General features: G+C 38.0%; 1 protein-coding gene across 2 annotated transcripts in view; it reads right to left on the reverse strand.

Moving 5' to 3' along the window:
- Positions 1 to 636: 636 nt before the first annotated feature.
- The window catches only part of FNBP4 (formin binding protein 4), a 44,661-nt gene continuing 21,882 nt past the window's right edge, over positions 637 to 23,415 (reverse strand). For both annotated transcript variants that reach the window (XM_043582504.1, XM_043582503.1), the window contains exons 10-17: positions 22,737 to 22,841; positions 21,082 to 21,215; positions 19,908 to 20,095; positions 14,174 to 14,484; positions 13,901 to 14,045; positions 13,030 to 13,370; positions 4,970 to 5,127; positions 637 to 1,703 (exon numbers count right to left, since the gene is read on the reverse strand). In XM_043582504.1, coding sequence (XP_043438439.1) covers positions 1,613 to 1,703; positions 4,970 to 5,127; positions 13,030 to 13,370; positions 13,901 to 14,045; positions 14,174 to 14,484; positions 19,908 to 20,095; positions 21,082 to 21,215; positions 22,737 to 22,841 — 1,473 coding nt within the window. In that variant the 3' untranslated portion in view covers positions 637 to 1,612. The remainder of the gene's footprint in view (positions 1,704 to 4,969; positions 5,128 to 13,029; positions 13,371 to 13,900; positions 14,046 to 14,173; positions 14,485 to 19,907; positions 20,096 to 21,081; positions 21,216 to 22,736; positions 22,842 to 23,415) is intronic.

Consider the following 23,415-nt stretch of genomic DNA (forward strand, 5'->3'; position numbering starts at 1 on the left):
ATAATGACAAGCGTACTGGTGCTCTGCAACAACTCCTACACGTCTAGAGAACTGCTAGGGAGTTAAAAGCTTTGCTAGTTGGTAGCTTTTCTAGAAATTTGCTCTAGTAAAATTATAAGAAAAAGTTTATATACAAAATGTCACCCCAACACTTGCATTAATCGTAAATAAAACACACTGATATACAGGACACCCAGTAGGCAAAACTCCTATGCATATAAAGGTACTGGAATAAAAATCAAACTATTAACTGTTGTCTTTGGTTAATTTTATATGAATATAACCAAAGTAGAGGTTACTTTTATAGTCAGAGGGAATAAAGCAATCTTAAAACGTTAACCACATCACATCATTTCCAGGATTTTAGGTCAAACGTTAGCTAATATTATAGTATACAAGCTCCAAAATTTAAGTCACAGAGTACCTTCTGGTGCTAGAAGCCTGTTTTCTCACCGTCCCCACAGCTCTCCCACCCACAAATGACTCAAGATCCTGCTGCTCTTTTTCCCGAGAGCTTTTCTCTTCAGTGTTTACACATGCGTTATGCTGTTTTTGATAAAAGACAAGTATGACTGGACTTAAAGTCTTGACTGTACAATCATGATATAACAGGCTTGGAAGAGCAAGGATAACCAATCAGAAGTATAAAAAAAGCTTTATTAGTGCATATATACAAATTTACAAGGTCAGAAACTGGAGAAATACAAACAGCTTTAAAACACAATTTGCCTTTTCTTCAGTTTAAAGTGACTTTTACCTGATTGTGATACAATAGAAAGTACAGAACAGTAAACTGCTTTTTAAATACTGGAATTTTATGGAGAGTACATTCACATAAAAGGGAGGTGAATTTTGGAACAAGGTTAAGACAATGGAGACACATTAATACATACAGTGGCTCTTGTTACATTTACTGCCACACATGTGAGGGGGGAAATCCTCAAAATTAAAGATATGAACACCTGCTGCTGCCTGTATTGAGATTTAAATATGCCACTAGTGTGTGAAATGACTGAGCTATCAGTTCTAGAATCTGTGAGAATCCTCTAAAGAGTGTGGCCATCTGTCAGCACAAGGTAAACACCTCAATATACCTCAGCACTTCAGGGGTGGCAGGCTAGAAGAAGACGTCAGAGATTCCGATAATCCCAGTTAAGCAAAACAGAATACAGAGCTGCCTTCTTAATTGCACTTGTTCTGGAGTAGAAGTTAATGAGAGAGAGCCACACTAAGAACTAAATGAGCCTCTACTAGACAGGAAAATCCTTCACTTTTTGTCAGTGAGTCCTCCACTGAGGTATTATATTCATGAACCACATGTTCCCAATCAGAGTTTAATGTACCTAATACGCTGAGTTTGCCAGTGTGAAAATAAAGGCAGCCATGTCAAAGCATTCAGTCAACCTCACCTCACCCTTCAGCAAAACAGAAAAATTACATTTCACAAATGTGAAAACTTTGTATGTCCTTGCTTTTGCCCAGGAAATTTATATGCTCTCCCTCATAACATTTAGTTTACTGACGACAATAAAACTGGTTAAGACTCTGAACTGAATGCACAAAAAAACAAACAAAAAAACCTATAAAAAAAGCACCCCCACCCCACCCCAAACTATGTGTTTGGAGCCATTTTCCTTCTCTTCAGTCTTGCTCGCCAATCCTCAGGAAGCGCTTCAAAATTAGCGTTTCTCTCTGCCATGCCACTGTGAAAACAACATACAGATTATTCACTGGAAAGAAAAAATATGAAACTGTTTATTTCCTAACAAAAGCCACTGCCTAACACTGAAAATCTGACCCATCACAACTACGTTCATTACAATGCTTCAAAAGTTTCTCAGGAGTGCCTGGGTGGCTCAATCAGTTAAGCGTCCAACTCTGGATTATGGCTCAGGTCAGGAGGTCAAGAACTGAGATCGAGCCTCTGCACGAGCCTCTGCACTGACGTCTCCAGAGTCTCCTTCCTCCTCTTTCTCTGCCCCTCCCCCACTCACACTCATTCTCTCTCTCAAAAATAAAGTTTTAAAGAAAAGTTTCTCAGCTAAGTACCAGCATATTCTTCATCAAATTTCTTAATTCTGATGGGTCAACCAAAGATATACTCTCTCTACAGTTTTAGGGATACGTGAGTGCATGCTTAGTTCTATCTATCTCCAGTAACCATTAAAGTCACATTGAAGGAATACAACAATTCTTGTGAAAGTTTTCTTAGCCCCAAGGAGTTACAATTCTTTAGGAAAGATATATTTTAACCTTCAACTTACTATCAAAGACCTTTGGATATAATGTTTTTGAAATTCTCTTTCGAACAGTTCTAACTATTTGTAAGCATTGCCATCTCATAGCTTATTCAATCTTCAAAATACGTTAAACTCAGACACTATAATTACTAGAACGGGTGCAATGGATCCATTTTATAAATCTTTATAAATCTAAAATAATCTAAATATAGTATCTTTTGTGATTCCCCACCTATCATTTTGAAATAGTTTCCTATTTCATCATTGTAGGAATTAATCATTACTCAATTCCCAGCAATACCAAAAAGACTAAAATAATAAGAAAACCAATTAACAGAATCACCTACAAGGATGAGGCAAAAGCCCAAATTGTCAGTAACAGCATCCCCAGCTTTCTTATTGTGTTGCCCCCAAAAAGCATGTAACCTTTCAAGGAAGTAAAAGAGTCTGGAGGCAACATCTTCATTCATAGTACGCCCCCCCCCCCATACTATTACTATTTTGTAAGTAAGCTCTATGCCCCAAGTGAGGCTTGAATTCACGACCCCGAGATCAAGAGTTGCATGCTCTTGAGCCAGCCAGGTGCCCCTGCTTTGCTTTGCAAGTATTAAACAAACCAAAAGATAAAAGCAAACAGACAGTGGCACTGTACATTCTAATAATTATGATGGTAAAACTTATTGGGTAAGTAACATTTCAGACTATGGGTATGAAGAGGACCACATCCTAGATGAATTTTCTCAAATTTGAGATCCATGTGTGAACAGTGTATCTCTAACAAAAAAAGAAGTATAATTTTCTCATTAAAAAGGAACACCACCACCCAATTATTTTGTAACAAGAATCAGGACTGGGGTGCCTGGATGGCTCAGTCAGTTAAGCACCTGACTTCAGCTCAGGTCATGATCTCAGGATTTGTGAGTTCGAGTCCCACATCAGGGTGTGGGCTGACAGCTCAGAGCCTGGAGCCTGCTTCGGATTATGTGTCTCCCTCCCTCTCTGTTCCTCCCCTGCTCATGCTCTCTCTCAAAAATAAATATTAACAAAAAACAAACAAACAAACAAAAAGAACCAGGACTATGTCATTTCCCTAAAATGACAATGACAGGCAGGAATCCTTCAGGTTTTATGATGCTGTATGCTAAAATTCATTTCAGAGGGTTTATAAGTAGACAAATTTTCGCTGAAAGCAGGTATATAATGAAATAGATATTTTAGGAACAAAAAACCTCTTACAGTGACCATTCTAATTGGTGTTTATATATCTAAAACTAAAAACGCCTTCAATTAGGAAACAAAAGATGGCTATCCTCTTCCAAATGGTTTCGTTAAGTATTACATTTATGAATGTTGCAAATGTTAAGAACCAGAAGCAATGATAAGCTAGAACCTATCAAAGATGAATCTGAAATATGGCAGCACTATATGAGATGAGTATCTTCCAGGTTATGTTGTAACAATTAAACAATTAGTTGCATCCAAAGAATGTTACTCATTTTAGCCTGGACACCTTTAAAACCAAGAAAATAAAGAAAACATTTTGAGTTAGCTATGCTTAAATTCTTAGAAAAATCTCTAATGAAGTTTTCTCCCCTTCCTTTTTTAAATCTTTTTTTAAGTAAGCTATGCACTCAAAGCGGGGCTTGAACAGGGGCGCCTGTGTGGCTCAGTCGGTTAAGCGTCCGACTTGGGCTCAGGTCATGACCTCACGGTTCAAGATTTCAAGCCCCACATCAGGCTCTTGTGCTGACAGCTCGGAGCCTGGAGCCTGCTGTGGATTCTGTGTCTCCCTCTCTCTCTGCCCCTCCCCAACTCCCATTCTGTCTAAAAAATAAATAAAATATTAAACAAATAATAATAAAAGCGGGGCTTGAACACAATCCCAAGATTAAGAGTTGCATTCTCTACTGACTAGCCAGCCAGGCACACCCCTCCCCCTCCCTTTAACTTCTGTAAATTATTTGCAAAATAATTTTTTAAATATTTATTTTGAGAAAGGGCATGCATGCAAGTAAGAGAGGGGGGAGAGAGCAGAGAGAGAAAGAGAGAATCCCAAGTAGGCCCTATCAGTACAGAGCCCAACATGGGGCTCTATCCCATGAACCATGAAATCATGACCTTAGCTGAAATCAAGAATCAAGATGCCTAACCGACTGGGCCACCAGGTGCCCCTGTAAAATAATTTCAAAAAAAATTTATGAAAGGGTCTATTGGATCTACATGGTAAGTGGGACAGGTATTTTTCCTGGTATGCTAAGACAGGTATGTTAAGGACAGTCTTGTTGCTTAAGAGAAACAATCAGTAGGATAAAGTATTAAAACTGTTATCTTTGGGATGCCTGGATAGCTCAGTCGGTTAAGTGCCCGGCTTCAGCTCATGTCATGATCTCACAGTTTGTGGGTTTGAGCCCTGGGTCTGGCTCTGTGCTGACAGCTTAGAGGCTGGAACCTGCTTTGGATTCTGTGTCTCCCTCACTCTTGGCCCCTCCCCCACTCATATGGTCTTTCTCTCTCAAAAATAAACATTAAAAAAAATTTTAAACTCTTGATATCTATAATTTTGAAAAAGGGTAGATCATAATTCTCACAGGGAAATAATCATTATGAATTATAAACTTTTAGATAAAGGTTTGTAAAATATATCAAAAATTAAGGATTGTGATTTAAAGAATATGACTGCTGCTTTAAAACCATCACCATAACCCACTCATCTGGGAGCTTTTGTTTACCTGACCAGCTGCTGTTGTTTCCACTCTTCGATTCGCTTCTGTGCAGTTGATTCCCGGTCCTCTTCACTGGAACTAGAGTTCTCCTCTTCATCTAACTCACGCTGGATACTCTGCCACTTCTTTACCAAAGATGGCATTTTGGTTTTACTCTTCTTTGCCTAGAACAAAGGGTAAAGGTCAGAAGGAAGAAAATACATAAAATATGGAAGTAAGATCCACACAAGATCAAGGTTCTTCTTACATATAAGGAATAAGTAAACTTTAAAATCAAAAGGACAAAAAAAAAAAAATCAAAAGGACAGAAACACAAAATATAAATACTATTATAAATTCTTGCTCGAAATTTCTACCAACTATAAATCTAATTAATGCTTGGTCAAAATTCTAAAAACTGGAAAAAAAAACCAAACCCATAAATGTGTTTTTATAAAATTAGGTCAGAAAAATTTCCTTCAGCCTCATTATTCTATGGAATTCAAAACTGTTGCCCTTATCTCAGAATTACAGTGTTTCCTCTTGCAAATTTTAACTAAATGCAGTGTTCACATTAAGTAAAATAGAGCTGAGAAACAAATGACCAGCTTTCCTGGAAACAGCAACAAAGTCAATTAACAACAAATATTTACAAAGCAAGATGTATCAAAATATTAATGGTAAGAATGGTTCTAAGAGGAGATATAATAAAATTTTTTTGGCTCATCTTCATTTTCTAATTTTTTTCTATAGTAAGTATTTACTTTCAGAGTAAAAAAAAATCTTGTGAAAGTAGCAAAAGTAGGCCTACATATATCCAACACGGTTTGCTCTATCACTATCATCAGGCTTCTGATCAATGGCACCCTAGCAAAGAGGCCTTCCCCGACCAACCTAACTGGAAACAGCACCACCTCCCAAAGACCGCTTTCTGTCCTGACACTGCTTGTTTTTTCTCACTGCATTTTAAAGCACCAAACATGTATGCATTTGCTTATCTGTCTCCCCAACCCCATTCCCCCACTTCTTTGGTTTGTATTCTTTTGTATTCCCCCACAAACATTTGATTCACTTCTGCATCCCCAGCTTCTGGGGAGAATGCCTGACAAATAGTATGCCTTAAAAATATACTTGTTGAGGGGCACCTGCATCTGGGTGGCTCACTCAGTTAAGCATCCGGCTTTGGCTCAGTTCATAATCTCACAGTTCATGAGTTAGAGCCCCCACATCAGGCTCTGCGCTAACAGCTCGGAGTCTGGTGCCTGCTTCGGATTCTCCATCTATCTCTCTCTGCCCTTCCCCTACTCATTCTTGCACACTCCCTTCTCAAAAATAAATAAGTAAATAAACATTAAAAATAAAAACAAAAAAACCTGATGTTAAAAAAATAAATAAAACCAAAAACCAAATTTGTTGAATCTGTGATTAGTTATGTGAAATTCAAAGGCTCCTGTATCAGACATGGGGGGAAACATGTTTTTTATCCCTATATTTTGAAGAGCTATGTACTTGAAGACCTGACCAGGTTACACTAGAAACACAACAAGCAGTTGAGTGGTAGATGTGATTAACTGCTGCTGGGCTCATCTTGGACCAGGCATGGGGGCCCACCCTGTTTTTCCTGCCTGTACTTGAGAGATATTTCTTAATTCCCCAAAATCTGAGAAAGTAAGTTTTAGATTTTCAGTCTTTCTTCTATTACTTTGCTCTCAGCTCAATACCATATTTTGACTATAACGGACAGTTCTTAACGTTCTGGAGAACTGAGTGCTCCATATGTTGTGTTTACACCCTTAGCCCGACACACACCCACACTCCAGGCTGTCATTTCACCTGTGGTTCAGCCTCACACACTGCATACATACCCTGCCAACAAGCTCCAAAACAGCCCACCTGGGGTTAGCACGGAACCATACATGTAAACAGTAACATGAACTAATAACGGTCATAAGTGGACAGAGGGCTCGGTGAGGTATGACCTCTCACTGAACACTGTCAAACATGCCTAAAATCCAAAGCTCTAGGTAGAGTCACTGTTGTTTCCTTTTGACTTCTATGGGTTTTGTGAAAAAATCTTTTATCACATTTGATTCCTGTCATGGGAAAATAAGTTGTTTTAGAAGTTATTTATTGCCAATCACATCCAAAACCATGGATAAAGAATTATACTGACTGTTTTTTTCTTTTTAAAGTTCATTTATTTTGAGAGAGATAAAGTGCAAATTAGACAGGGGCAGAAAGAGGGGGAGAGAATTCCAAGCAGGCTCCGCACTATCAGCAAGAGCCCAACACGGGGCTTGAACACAAGAACCATGAAATGATGACTGGAGCCAAACTTGGACACTGAACCAACTGAGCCACCCAGGGGCCCCTGCAATGGCTGTTCCAGCACATTTTTACAGGGGAACAGGCAGTCAGATGAATAAAGATCCAATGGCTAGGACTTGTTTTCTTGCCTTTTTTTTTTTTAAGGGCACTTGGTATTTTTAGTTTTTTTTTAATGTTTATTTTTGAGAGACAGAGCGTGAACAGGGGAGGTACAGAGAGAGGGGGACACAAAATCTGAACCAAGCTCCAGGCTCTAAGCTGTCAGCACAGAGCCCGATGCAGGGCTCGAACCCACAAACCTTGAGATCATGACCTGAGCAGAAGTTTGGTGCTTAACCGACTAAGCCACCCAGGCGCCCCTAGGACACTTGATATTTTTAATAAATATTTTATTTTATTCTTGAGAGAACACATGCAGGGGAGGAGCAGAGAGAAAGGGGGACAGAGGATCTGAAGCAGGCTCTGCTGTGGAGCTTGAACTCATGAACTGTGAGATCATGACGTGAACTGAAACCAAGAGTCAGACACTTAACCAACTAAGCCATCCAGGTGACCCTAGCTTATTTTCTAGTAAGCTGCACACAAAATTCTTCAGCAACAAGATTGAAAACATGCATTTCAAATATTCTTGAACATCCAAGGAAATAAGTATATTATTTTATATTCTTTTAAAATGGCCTGTAACAGGAAAGATAAGATTATCGTTGTTTTAATATGAAGTACATACAAATGACATATTAACAAATTACAATTCTGGATTTCCTAAAGTATTATTTACAAAACCATTAAAGCATGACTGGCTAAGAAATTACTTACTGCATGAAATCTTTGGAGAATTGGAGAAAGAGTGTCAAGGAAGGCTTCATACAAGAAATGATTCCCCAGCACTGGTTGTTCTAACATTTAATTGTGTAAAGAACAAAAAGTAGTGGGACTGGTAGACAAAGCAAAGATATGGAGGTGGTAAACAGTATGCTGGCTCAGGAGAACCATACATGCTATAGTATAGACCTTGACACTATATTAAAGACAGTGTTCTAACTGTTATCACTGACTTCCATAATATTTACTTCGTTTCCGGATAATTTCTGAAACCATAATACTAACTTGGACAAGAGGTTTCAAGTGGAATCACATGGCCTATTCTGTGTGAACACATATCTCATTCAGTAAGGTTCCTTTAACCATGGTAAGGCAAATGAATTTGCCCTGCTGATCCCTGGAGAAATGATTCTGGTTCAGGCAGATAAAGTGCCAACACAGAGAAAAAGCTGATGAGAAACTTTGGGTAATCAGGGCATTCAAAAGTGGCCACTGAATGTGACGTGACATCAGTAAAATGGAAGACCATGAAGCTCCAGGCCCTGTTTCCCCAAGGAAACATTATGAAAACAAATACAGACTAAAATCGCCTTATGGGAACTCTGGAAACAAGTTGAAGATCTGCAGCAAACAAGAGAACACTCAATCAAGAAGCCACACTTGAGACACCTGCCTAGCTCAGTAGGTAGAGCATAGGACTCTTGATCTCAGGGTTTTAAGTTTGAGACCCATGTTAAGTCTAGAGAATACATAAAAATAAAATCTAAAAAAAAAAAAAAAAAAAAGTCACACTCAAAACGGTAGGAGATTTTGTGACATGTTTGCTTGCCTTTGCACCACCCTCTCCTGTGTGGTTGGGATGAAACAGCCCAATTCTCAGTTCCCTACCTGAGGAGGAAAGGAGAAGAGTAAAATATTCTCTCTTCTGTCTGTGGCTGCCTGAAGGACTGGTTTCGGTACACTGACTAACTTGGAGCTCAAGCGGTAATTGCAGCGTATTTTGAATCTCAGGTTGGAAGCCCTGAAAGGCAGCGGCAGGTACTGCAGCACTGTGAAAACCACAGGGAAACTGCAGTCTTGTGGATACCTATGAGCAGAGATTATGGGCAGAGGAATACTAAACAACATATAAAGCTCCTAGGAAAAAAGAAGGTGTAAGACAGGAAGATGAAAATTAGGGGCATCTGGGTGGCTCAGTTGATTGAGCACCCGGCTCTTGGTTTCAACTCAGGTCATGATCTCATGATTTGCAGGTTCGAACTTCACGTCCAGCTCTATGCTAACAGCAAAGAGCCTGCTTGGAATTCTCTCTCCCCGTCCCCTGCTTGCTCGCACACAAGTTCTCTCTCTTTCAAAATACATAAACTAAAAAAATAATAATAATAATAAATTAAATGTATACAGATGGGGGGCCTCTTGGGTGGCTTAGTTGGTTGAGTGTCTGACTCTTGATTTTGGCTCAAATCATGATCCCCGGGTCGTAGAACTGAGTCCTGTGTCGGGCTCCACACTGAACCTGGGACATGCTTAGGATTCTCTGTCTCCCCCCTACCTCTCTCTCATGCTTGCACACTCTTAAAAAATAAAAATAAAAAAATAATCTACACAGGGGATACAGATGCCCAGAAAAGGCCCAAAGAGATCTAAACCTTCATGCTGGGCTTCTTAATGAAGGTCTTTCCACAAAGAGAATGCATGTGCAAAGACGGGAGAGACAGTTGTTTTGCCAAATGCCTAATTTTCAACAAAGAAAAAAATCACAAAGCACAGATGAAACTGGCAAACATGTCCATTCAAAGGAACAAAATAAATCTCTAGAAACCAACCATAAATACATACTTCAGACTCACTAAAGACCTTAAAACAGTTGTCTTAAATGTATTCAAAGAGCTAAAGAAAAATAAAGGCAAAGAACTAAAGGAAATCAGGAAAATTACACATGAATGAGATTATCAACAAACAGGCAGATATAAAAAAATGCAAACCAAATAGAAATTCTGAAGCTGAAAAATGTGAACTGAAAAATTCATTAGCTCAACAGCCAACTCTGATAGGCAGAAGAAAGGATCAGCAAAATTGATGGTAGGTCATTTGAAATTATGGAGTCTGCAGAGCAAAAAGAAAAACACTGTGAACCACTGAATTCTACTCCTGAAACTGATATTGCACTGTATATGTTAACTAATTAGAATTTATATAAGTATTTGAAGAAAATCCATAAATGCATTTTCAGAGATTAAAAAAAAGAAAATGAAGCAAAGTGAACAGAATCTAAGTAATTTATAATACACCATTAAGTGGACTAATATATGCATTATGGGAATCCTAGGAATATGGACAGAAAAGGGCAGAACTTACTTTAAGAAATAAAATATTTTAAGCCACAGTGCCTGGGTGGCTCAGTCGGTTAAGTGTCTGACTCTGGATTTCAGCTCAGGTCATGATCTCATGGTTTGTGATATCGACCCTTACGCTGGGCTCTTAAGTGACAGTGTGGCATCAGCTTGGGATTCTGTCTCTCCCCCTCTCCCACTAGTGTGCATGCTCTCTCTCTCAAAATAAATAAACAAAAAAAAGAAAAAGAATAGCCAAGGGGCACCCAGGTGTCTCAGCTGGTTGAGCATCCAACTCTTGATTTTGGCTCAAATCATGATCCCAGGGTCATGTGGGACTGAGCCCCATGTTGGGTTCTGTGCTGAGCATGGAGCCTGCTTAAGATTCTCTCCCTTTCTCCCTCTGCCCCTCTCTCCTGCTTGTCTGCATGCTCTATTTCCAAAATAAATTTTTAAAAAATTAAAAAGAAATAATAGCTAAAAACTACTCAAATTTAATGAAGACATGGATATACATACCCAAGAGGTCTAACAAACTCCAAGTAGAATAAGCCCCAAAAGATCACCCTGTGACACATAACTTGTCAGAAACCAAAGAGAATCTTGAAAGCAGCAAAAGAAAAATGACCTGTCATGTACAAAGGTTCCTCAATAAGATTATCAGGATTTCTGGAAGAAACGGTGCAGGCCAAAGGCAGCAGGATGATGTATTTAAAGTGATCAAAGAAAAAAAAAAAAGTTGAGAATTCTGTACAGGCAACGCTTTCCTTCAAAAATGAAGAAGAAATTAAGATACTCCTAAATAAACAAAAGCTCTGGGGTTCATTATTGCTTGACCTATCCTACAATAAATGCATAAGGGAGTTCTTCAAGTTGAAGTGAAATGATGCTAAATACCTAAGCTGTCATACAAAAACATAAAGTTCTCTGATAAAGGTAAACACATGAATATGAAAATCAGTAGCATTGTGATTTTGGTTTATAACTCTACTTTTTATTCTTCTACAGAATTTAAAAGACAAAAGCATAAAATAATTACAAAGCTATGTTACTGGGCACACAATATGTAGAAATATAATTTATAACACCAATAACATAATGGAGTGGGATGCAGCTATATAGGAGTGGTTTTTGTCTGCAATAGAGTGTATCAGTTTAAAACTGATTATAACTTAAGCACATTACATATAATACCCATGATTTCATAAAGAAGATGAATATAGGGGCGCCTAGGTGGCTTAGTCAGTTGAGCGTCCAACTTCAGCTCAGGTCATGATCTCACAGCTCATGAGTTCGAGCCCCACGTCGGGCTCTGTGCTGACAGCTCAGAGCCTGGAGCCTGCTTCGGATTCTGTGTCTCCCCCTCTCTCTGCCCTTAACCCACTCGTATTTTGTCTCTCTCTCAAAAATAAATACACATTAAAAAAAAAAAAAAACACTTTTTTAAAAAATCTTAAAAAAAAAAAAGAAAATGAATATAGAACATATGCTAAAGGAAATGACAAGAAAACCAAAATGTGTCACTAAAATAATCAACTAAACACAAAAGGTGGCAGTGAGAGGAGAAATGAGGACAAAAAAATCTTCAGAATACATACAGAAAACAAGTAACAAAATGGCAACAGTAAGTCCTTCCCTGTCAGTAACTACTGATAATTAATTAGTAATTTACTGATGTAAATAAATCTCTCCAATTAAAAGATGTATTCTGGCAGAATGGATTTAAAGAAACAGAACTGAATAGGGAGCCTGAGTGACTCAGTCAGTTAAGGGTCTGACTATTGATTTTGGCTCAGGACATGATCTCACAGTTTGTGGATTGAGCCCGTGCCTGGCTGTGTGCTGACAGTGGTGGAGTCTGCTTGAGATATTCTCTCCCTCTCTCTCTCTGCCCCATCCACAAGTGCGTACTCTCCCTCAAAACAAATAAACAAAAAAACAGAATTGAAGTGGTGATGTTGTAAAACGTTAATTTTCTATCTAAGGATATACACAGATTTAAAGTAAAAGGACAAACAGACTCCATGCAAATAGTAACCAAAAGAAAGCAAGGGTTAACAACATTAATATAAAAGAGACTAAGTAAACAACTGTTACAAAAGATGAAAAAGGACGTTATATAATGCCAAAACTGTAAACCAAATGAACGATCACTTATGATAGTATCCAACAGAATAAAGAATAAAATACCTAAGAGTAAATTTAGGAAAGGAAGTAAAAGACTTCTACACTGAAAATTACAAAAAATTGCCAAAAAAACCCCCCCAAAAAACCCTGAAGACCTAAATAAATGGAAAGAATCTTGTATTCAGACTGAAAAATCCAATATTGTTAAAATGGCAGGATGACCCAAACAATTCAGACATGAAATGCAATCCCTATCAAAACTCCACTGGCTTTTTATGCATAAATAGAAAAGCTGAATAAATTCATATCAAATTACAAGGGGGCCTAAATAGTCAATATTGAAAATTACATACAAAGTTGGAGAACTCATACTTCTACATGCTACTGAATTATACACTTTAAAATGTTGGTTTTTACATGAATATCACTTCAACAATAAACATTTTAAAATAAAAACTTGGGAGAGATTTACTGTACCTTATCTTTCTTTCCTTTTTTTGTCTTCTCAGATGGTGGCATTTTGGGAGCTGGCGGTGGTGGTGGTGGTGGTGGCGGAGGAGGAGGAGGTGGTGGTTCAATAATGGCAGTGGTAGGCACAGCACCTCGGGCCTGGACTGGCTGCAATGTGGGAGTCACTGCCATTGGGACAGAACATTCAGCATAGCTCATAATTGCAGGAGCTGTTGCCAGTCCTAGGTAATTTGACTGTAGGGTCATTCCTCTGGCTTGATGACCCATTCCTGTTGCTGGATGGCTAACAGATATTGCCTGGTGTCCAATCCCTGCAGACTGGTGTCCAATCCCTGCTGCCTGATGACCTAACATACAAACCATAAAATAAAACTATTAAGAAGGACACTTTGACAAAGCAAAAACAAAGAAAAGATGGAAAAGGGATTTGGGGGTTAGATCCCCTATAAAATGATGCCAATATACCTTGTCCTCAAAAAATACAGCCACATTTTCTGGCAGCAAAATATTTCTGAATACTTTAGTATTATGGTACTTTTTTCTTTTTTTTTTAAAAAAAAGCTCTAAGCCCAACGTGGTGCTTAAACTCATGACCCCATGATCAAGAGTTCCATGTTCTACGGACTTGAGCCAGACAGGCACTTCAGCATTAAGGTACTTAAATTATCAAAATTACTGATGTCATGTAAGTGCACAGAAAACAATATGGAACATGTCAAATTGTTAACAGTAGTTTTTAGTAACTGAAAGGAAAACATATAAGGAGTTCTTGAAATGAAAAGCCTTTACATGATATCTAAAAGCCTTTTATGACATCTAATTCCAAAAACAAAGATGTAATATGTTCAGGAAAACAGATTTCAATCACAATGCTTACCTGCAGCTATAGCTGACTGGCTGTAGAGGACTGGAGAACTACCAATGGTAGCTGATCTCTGAACTACTGCATTACTAATTTCTGTGGCTTTTCTTTTTATCGCTTTAGTGGAAGGAGAACTAGAGACGGCAGAATCAACTGAACTCTGAAACAGAAGAGAATCTAGTCAGTGGCTAAAAGCTCTAGTTAAACATCCTCTTCTAATATAAAACATGGTGTCAGTCAGGCCCCAGTCCCCAGAGACCCTTCGGAATGCCAAAGAGCATTTCTCACCTGGCTAGTTACAACTGTGGTTTGTGTGGAAGGTTTCAATGGAGTATCCTCCTCTGTTCCTGGGGCAGGAGGCTCTTCACTTCCCTCATCCTCCATCTCTACCTCCTGGATCTCACCATCTTCTACAGGAGGAGGGGGAGGGGGAGGGGGAGGAGGGGACTCTGGGGGTGGAGGTGGGGGTGGTGGCATTTCCAAAGGTAATGGAGGTTGAAGCACAGGCACATTCGACTGAAGGAGAGTCCAGAATGGAGTAAGTGGCATGAGTGATGAAGAAGAAACTTGGCCAGAAAAGGACTCTTTACAAAGAGAACCTATGAAAATAAATAGGAGTCAGGAAAAGGGCAAGACAAAAGCTCCATGGCTTACATTCACAACAATGTTCAACTGCCTAGTGAGACAACTGGACCTACAGGCATCTATTCTCTACACTCATACTACTGAAATATTAAGCAATTCAGTTCAAAAATGCTTCCATAGAAAGATAAATTTATGAACCCCACAGTTAGCACCTGCCCTAGCTGTTATATACTAGTGTTGTTCTTTGGGCCCAGATTTATGGATAAATAAATGAAGTACATCACATCAATTCAATGAGAAATTTGGTCATTGAACTTGAAGTTTCTTATTTCAAACATTCACAGTTTCAATATACACAACCAGAAGGGAATGCTCTGGGTCTTTATTTCAAAAAAGAAGAGGGGAGTAAATAATGTACATTTGTGATTCTGATTCCGTGTTATTTTATTTTTTAGTGAGTAGATAACTGATCATGGATGACCCAGAGAAGTACTCATTCAAAACACCTTTTATTAATCTGGGTTACTAAGTTTTAAAAATCCATTTACAAGGTGGTCTTGTCAACTCTATCATTCCTTTGTACCTTTGTATGAATTATTTGCTAAACCACAGCAACACAAATCAAGGAAGGTATTTTTTTTTATTTCTGTGATGAGAAAGGGAAATTTAGAAAAACAAATCTTCAAGGTAAAGGATAACAAAGGCACACACAAAAGAGGTATTTGAAGATGCAGAAGATCTGAAGTTGCTGAAGTCTGAGTTAAGAAATTATAGCTGAAAAGCTGCAGGATCAGCTTTCCTCAAATTCTGCAAAAGCCAGTTAATTACTGTCCTTTCTCTCCTGGGAAAAGTTTTAAAGGTTAGAGAAAATAGGAGGATATACTTACTTGTAGCCTTCCCCATCCCTCTTTATCGTCAATAGGGAAGTTTCACAATATATGGGACTATTAGATATATATCCCAGGAATGCTGAAGGGAATTTTCTCCCTAAAAATCATAGAATTTAGGAGTAGAAGAGACATGAGAAATCATCTAGTTCAACTCTCTGATTTCAAAGGTAATGAAACCCAGGAGGGAAATGACTTGCCCAAGATCATACAGCTCTCAATGACTAGGTCTGACTCCTAGTCTAGTGCTATTTTACCAAGAAGTCTTGGTGAAATACCAGGGATTTAACAGATTTAGAAATCACAGGTAAATAAATCTCAGTTTGGGGCACCTGGGTGGCTCAGTCGGTTAAGTGTCCTACTTCGGCTCAGGTCATGAACTCATGGCTTGTGGGTTCAAGCCCCACATCAGGCTCTGTGCTGACAGCTCAGAGCCTAGAGCTTACTAAGGATTCTGTGTCTCCCTCTCTCTCTGCCCCTCCCTCCCCCGCTCATGCTCTGTCTCAAAAATAAACATTAAGAAAAAAAAAATTTTTTTTAATAGTACAAAAAATAAATCTCACTTTTCATGGAATAGAGATCCAAATGCAATCACCTGTTAAATTTCATGGTCAAAAGTGATGGTATAACCATATACCATAAACAAAAGTCTCTATGACAAGGATAAAACCCTTCATTTACTTGGCTTGAAGATACCACGCTGTTCTCAATAAGGTAAAATCTAAGCCATTATGAACCATTTGGCTATAAGGATAGCTTTACTTTTTATGGAGCAGGTAAAAATATTACACAAAAAGTTTTAAGAATAGGACTTACAAGGTTACTGTAATTATTCTGAGATGTTGCTTACTTAGCAAAGGAGCACTGAAAGAAAAAATTCACCAGAAAACAAGAATGCAGTTTTCCAGCTAATAGACTTCAAAAGTCTCATTAAACTTTTTTATTTGGTCATATCTAATGTGAATTTATACACTGACCTTTAGATGAATAAAGTTTGGGTATGGCCAGGCAGTTTACTATGTTACATAATAATAGAACATCAAGATTACATCAGAACTAAGGTAATAAGTACTGAGAATTAATAATTTATCAAACTTCCTTCTACTAAACCTTCAACAACATTTGGTAGGTAAATGAATAAGCTAAATTTTACATATTCTTGTCTAAAATCATAATGCAACACAGAAATGTTTATGATGGCAATGTGCTACTATGCAAAGCAACTCAAGGAAATACAGGTTCAAGGTTAAAAATGAAGTTTACAACCTCCAGCAAAGATAATCAGAATTAAACCGTGTAAATAAGGAGATAAATTTAGCAGCAAACAAGGAGCATTTTTAGTTAATATTTGAATCCCATACTAAGTTTGTTCAAAACATAAAAGCTGTGTCTTAACACTGATAGCTTCCTTTAGCTTAAACACCAAGTTTGGATATTAATAGATCTCCTCCTACACGATGCTTCTCTTCATTTCTAAATATAACTCAGTTGGTATATTTTGCCATTTAAGCGAACTTTCAAGTCTGAAATCCAAGGAGAGATTAAAAAAACACAGTTTTGGGGGCACCTGGGTGGCTTAGTTGATTAAGTGGCCAACTTTGGCGCAGGTCATGATCTTCCTGTTCTTGAGCTGGAGCCCCATGTCAGGCTCTGTGCTGAGCTCAGAGCCTGGAGCCTGCTTTGGATTCTGTGTCCCCTTCTCTCTGTCCCTGTCTCCCCCTCCCTCAAAAAAGAATAAACTTAAAAAAAATTTTTTTTAGGATGGGACTAGAGTGTATTATGCTAAGTGACATTAGTCAGAGAAAGACAAATATCATGACTTCACACATATGTGGAATTTAAGATACAAAGCAGATGAACATAAGGGAAGCAAAAATATAAAAACAGGGAGGGGAACAAAACATAAGAGACCCTTAAATATAGAGAACAAACTGAGGAGTGCTGGAGGGGTTGTGGTGGGGGGATGGGCTAAATGGGCAAGGGGCATTAAGGAAGACACTTTTTGGGATGAGCACTGGGTGTTATATGCAAGGGACGAATCAATGGATTCCACTCCTGAAATCATTATTGCACTATATGCTAACTAACTTAACGTAAATTAAAAAAAAAAAATTAAAATTAAAAACATAAAGGTAAACACAGCGTTTATTATATGCTAATAATTTGAAAGTTACAGGCTTAGAATAGTGTGGGGATACAAATTTTGCTCTTCAAGAACCTGTTTTTTTCTATTTCTAGGCAAGCTTCCCTTTCCTGTTTTCCTGTATTTCTCCAAAGAGAAAATTTTTGCTTAGTATTCTGAACCAAGAGGCCAGTTTAGCAGTTACTGTATAAATAATAGTTCCATAGACTTTTGAAAAGCAGCTGGATTTAACCAAAGTGACAAAGCCTAATAAGACAGACACAGTAGGTATCTTGAAATATCACTCATCTTTAGAGACAGGATGTTAAATTCAAACAATGAACCAAGATTGAAATGAACAGAAGTTTGAAACTTCCTTGCTCCCCACAGTGTAGTAATTTTTCTTATTTAAAACATGATTTTAACCACTACTGGGCTGACAAAGTGAATATACTAAACTTTCTTGACAGGCTTAAATAGCCATCAGTATTTCTCTTAAATCCCAAAAACCTTAGTACAAGATCTGGGTTTTACTTAGATCAAGATTATCAAGTTTTAATGACTCTCATTAAAGAGGCTTAAGAATATAAACAGTTTATCAGTGACTTTTTCCTACAGCATAATTGTTTTACTCAGATAGGAATGTCTCAGTCTTCCTTTAACCAGACAGTACCCAACTATATGTGTCTTCAACAAAGTGAGACAATAATTCTAAGGTGTTCACAGAACACCTAAGAGTTGGTAACTCTAGAATACTCAGCTTTGTAACATATAAGAAAGGGACATTAGACAGCAGTCAGGAGTGGAATCTCCTATCCAGAACCACCATCAAGCCTTCACTGGACTAACTTCAGTTAACATGATAAAACTAACTTATTAGACATATCTATCATTACTACCAAAAGAAAAGAATGAGGAAAGTAATCAAAAGAAAATCCCTTTGTGAAAACATTAAGACACCCTGTAACTCAGAAAATGTATTTCTGAAATAGTAAGTAGAATAGAAGCACCCTTCTGCTTCATGCAAAATTATCACTGCAGCCAAATGTGGCTTTTTGTTTAGTGATCTGATAACTGCTCCTAGGCTATTTTAGAAATTAAAAAATCATCTAACATGATCAGTTTCATTTGGTACATTATCAGAACTTTTTAATTGGGATCAGGGAGCAACAGAATACAAAACATCATTTTTCGTAAGCAGAAGACAAAAAATTCAGCTGTCCACTCCCTATGTTACCCACAAATTCCATGCCTTTACCTTTAAATGTTTACTACTTTAAAAGCCAAATCACAGACTCCTGTTTCACGTACTGTCATTTTAACAAACAGCTACTAGTTTTTTAGAATGAAAAATCATAGCCTTGACTAGGCTTCACTATTCACTTATTTCTGTCATTCCAAGAATGGTGGATTTAGAGGGGGAAAATGCATCTTCCAAGATGTGGAAATCAAGCCACTCCTCTTTAGAGGAGCTCCTATTAACTAAGGAGCTATGAAAGCCTTTTTAAAAACCTATACAACAAAATAAGGAGTGCCTGTGTGGCTCAGTCGGTTGAGTATCCAACTCTTGATTTTGGTAATGATCCATGGTCATGGGATCGAGCTCCATTATCGAGCCCCCTGCTCAGGACAGAGCCTGCTTAAAATGCTCCCTTCCCCTCTGCCCCTCTCCCCCACACTCAAAAAATAAATACGTAAGTAAAAATAAGTTAATGTATACAATAAAACTAAAGGCCTCTAGGAGAACATTTACTGGGTTGAGCCATCCTGATTGTTTTATGCTAGAATATTGTTGGCAATTTCCAATGATTATTTTGCTTCTCTGAAATAATGGTCCTAGTTTCATACCATTTCTTCAGAATATTTTGATTTACAACAACCATACTTGTAAGAATAGTGGAGTGGAAAAATGAGGCTGCACTATCTACAGATTAAGTTTTCTACAGAAAGGGAAAACAAATCTATTATCACTCCACAAAGATATTGACAATTCAGCTACTAGTTCCTCAACATTAACGTTCCTGTTAGTGGATACACGGCTTTGTGGCATGACAGAGTGGTTATAGGACAATCTTTTTGTTGTTGTTAGATCTAATTGGGTACATTAAATGATTCCTGAATCGGGAGCATCCTATCTAGAAAGCAGATGGAAGCTCTTATGGGACAATCTTTTAAAAATCAAAATATATTGGCTCATCATTTTATTTTTTAGCAAAGTCTGATATTAATAGTCTGCTGATTTCTAAGCAGTCCCTGCCTTAGTTTTCTTCAGTATTAACTCTTGCATTTTTATGTTAAGCCACTATTTTTTAGCTAGAAATTTACGCTATGATTTGAATTACTTTCTTCTTTTATGGTACCAACTAACACAAATCTTTTTTTCTCCAAAAGTATTTCTCTCCAATTAGTATAGGGTAAATTGTCCCACCTGTGGAATTCTCAGAAGATTCTGTAGAATTTGAATCAGTGCCAGTTTTGTCTTTCAAGGTCTGTTTAGGAAGAGTCTCGTCTCTACTTTCTTGTGCTTGGCTTTCTTCCTCTTCCTCCTCACCATCTGGGAACTCCCACTGAGACTCGCCCGACTGTTCGTTTACATAGAAATATCGTCTATGATCCCTAAATTACAAGAAAGAAAACACACGTTTTAAGACCCATTCTCCTACAAAGACACTTCCGTTTGGTCCTGTCCCAGGACAGCAGTCTGCTCTCACAGGGACGAACCTCTTCTTAATGGACTGCTATTCACAAAGGCAACAAAGAGCTTTGACAATTGAGGATGAAGAACCAAGGATAATTCAAAGCTATTTGCACTGCCAGCAGCTCTGTGAATACAGCCCTGAGCCCTCACTCCAACAGATGACTTAGAAAACACCTCTCACATTTTGTTTTGTTTTGTTTTTTGCCAATGTTTAACAGGGTTTCAAGTTTCATTAACGAAGGGACTCAATCTCCTAGAACACTAATTTCCCTTCCAAAGAAGAGAACAACGAAGTTTGCGAAAGGTGACTCTTCCCCTCTTGGACCGTGGAATTCACATTTCATACTCTTGATATCAAACACAGTGAAAGCTAAAGAGAGGGAGAGGATCTGGGAGCTGAAAAATAAAAGAGCAAAGATTTCAAATAACGAAAAAAAAAATCAAGAAAAGCCAAATATAAAAAGAAATGTTTTCATCTGACCTGCTGGCAGAAGATAGTAATCTTGTTCTTCATTCACATCTTCTGGCACGAAGCTTTCCTTAACTTCACCGAGGTTAATCAGGAGTAGTTGCTTCCAGAGGTCCTGTAAAGCGCACAGAGCTCTCGCATGCGCTTAACCCCCAAGCCCGCCCTACTCCGTGCAACAACACTCTGGAGAGTAAAAAACCAGCTTTGTCCATCTTGGGAAAAAATCCGTTACATGGAACACTTTAAACATTGCTTTTTGTTTCTCCGTGTGGCTGGCCCAAACTGTAAGTGCTTGCGGTGCTCTGCCTGCCCAGCACCGCTAACTGCAGCTGCTCTCAGTCTCCGGACAGGCTGTCATGTCGTCAGGTGGTGGTGATCACAAATCATGTCTGAGATGTCAAAGGTGAAAGGTGAAAAGGGGAGAAGAGTGCGTACCTGTCCCAGTGGCAGGACCAGCCTTTAGGAGTGGCGTTTATTTCATACTGTTTTAGTTGTTCTGCTGCATCCTGAAGTTTTCGTTTAAGGTAGTTCCCATTAAGAGCCCCTTCCCTCCAGTCTGCAATCCGAGTCTAGAATCAACAAACAGAGAAATAAGTTAAAAGGCTTACTGTTACATCAGAAGACAGGAATAAAAGGGACAGGTCTTCTGGTCCACAACTGTATTGCTATACTCTCACAAAAGGAAAGTAGGCCCAAAATGCACAGAAATACTGTCTTAATTTCATATAAAATATTGTTTGCTCTACACAGTTCTAAAAACAAGATTGGACCTTAGTACATTTTTATACTGCCAGCTCTCCAGTATCTGTGAAAATGAGTAGCAGTTTTGTTTTTCTCCTTTGGACTATATTAATTCCCTAGCAATTTTAGTTTTTGGTAGAAAGTTCATGTGGTTCAGTAATCAAAAGCAAAGGTTCAATACTTAGGGAGGTAAGCTTCTTACAGGAGTTCCTTACTGAATCCTGCTCTACCATGTTTTAAACTATTCAGGTTACAAAAGGACTCCGAACTTTTATTTTTAGTTTGATGTAAATCTGTTATTAGGCTCATTGTGTTATTTAATGCATCCATTCATTCATTCATTCATTTATTTATTTTACATCCAAGTTAGTTAGCATATAGTGCAATAATGATTTCAGGAGTAAAATCCAGTGGTTCATCCCTTACATGTAACACCCAGTGCTCATCCCAACAAATGTCTCCCTTAATGCCCTTGCCCATTTATAGCCCATCCCCCATCCATAACCCCTTCAGCAACCCTGTTTGTTCTCTATATTTAAGGGTCTCTTATGTTTTGTCCCTGTCCCCATTTTTATATTATTTTTGTTTCCCTTCCCATATGTTCACCTGCTTTGTATCTTAAATTCCACATATGCGTGAAGTCATATATTTGTCTTTCTCTAGTTTCACTTAGCATAATACACTCTAGTTCCATCTGCATTGTTGCAAATGCCAAGATTTCATTGTTTCTGATTGCTAATATTCCATTGTATACAGATATCACATCTTCTTTATCCATTCATCTGTCAATGGACATTTGGAATCTTTCCATAATCTGGCTAGTGTTAACAGTGCTACCATAAACATTGGGGCACATGTGCCCCTTTGAATCAGCATTTTTGTATAAAAAAATATTTAAAAAAAAATTTTTTTTTCAACGTTTATTTATTTTTTGGGAGAGAGAGAGACAGAGCATGAACGGGGGAGGGGCAGAGAGAGAGGGAGACACAGAATCGGAAACAGGCTCCAAGCCATCAGCCCAGAGCCCGACGCGGGGCTCGAACTCACGGACCGCGAGATCGTGACCTGGCTGAAGTCGGACGCCTAACCGACTGCGCCACCCAGGCGCCCCTAAAAAAATATTTTTTAAACATAAAATAGAATATATGCCTACTGAAGGTGGTATCCCCACACATAAAATCTTAGTATTTATCTTCATAGTTACGTTTACACAGTTTTGTTTCCTGGGTTAGTCGTTCAAATTTGTACCAATGTTAAAAATTTTAATTTAGGATTAGAAAAATAAGATAAAAGCCTTACACATAGAGCATTTTACTCAAAGACCAACTATACATAAATGCCTAAATTACCTCAGTCTGTAAGAGCAGCACATGAAAGTTGGAGATGGACTGTCTATTAATGCCTAGGAATTCAAATTTACTTGTCAGGGTATTTGCCAGTTCTCCAATCTGAAACTGTAATGTAGGAAAGAAAGAGAAAAATAAAATTGAATCAGCAATATTTTTCTGTATTATGTAAACTATTTTGTTCTTAAACATACTAAAAAAAAAGGGTCTGCCTAGAAACAGCCCTTCTTAAATAGTTGCATCTGAACAGTCATGAAAATAACTCTAGTTATTTCTAGTTACATAGAAAAATTTCTAGTTATGTAGAAAACTCTAATTTACGTTAAAATACTTCACATAACAAGTGATAAATAAGGACAAGCCTAGAGAAATTGAATGTATACTTTGAGACAATATAGAATTCAACAGGTGAAAATAGATGCTAAATGATGTAACTCCCAATAGTGTCCAAACTATCATTTAATTATTACTAAGTGCTTTTATCAGCTACGCACTGAACAAAATTAATTCTCCCAGTCCCTTTCACATGGTTGTACACTAGCCAGTGACTGGATAAACTCTTTCGAGTCAAAAGAATGTACTATGTGATTTTTCCAACAGACCATCCTTAAATAGCCACATATTTATATGGTCCAATTCTCTCGACATTAGGCTAGAAATAAAATTGGAACCGAGTTAGCCT

Source organism: Prionailurus bengalensis, chromosome D1 (genome assembly GCF_016509475.1).
Source record: "Prionailurus bengalensis isolate Pbe53 chromosome D1, Fcat_Pben_1.1_paternal_pri, whole genome shotgun sequence".
In the NCBI taxonomy this organism is placed as follows: Eukaryota; Metazoa; Chordata; class Mammalia; order Carnivora; family Felidae; genus Prionailurus; species Prionailurus bengalensis.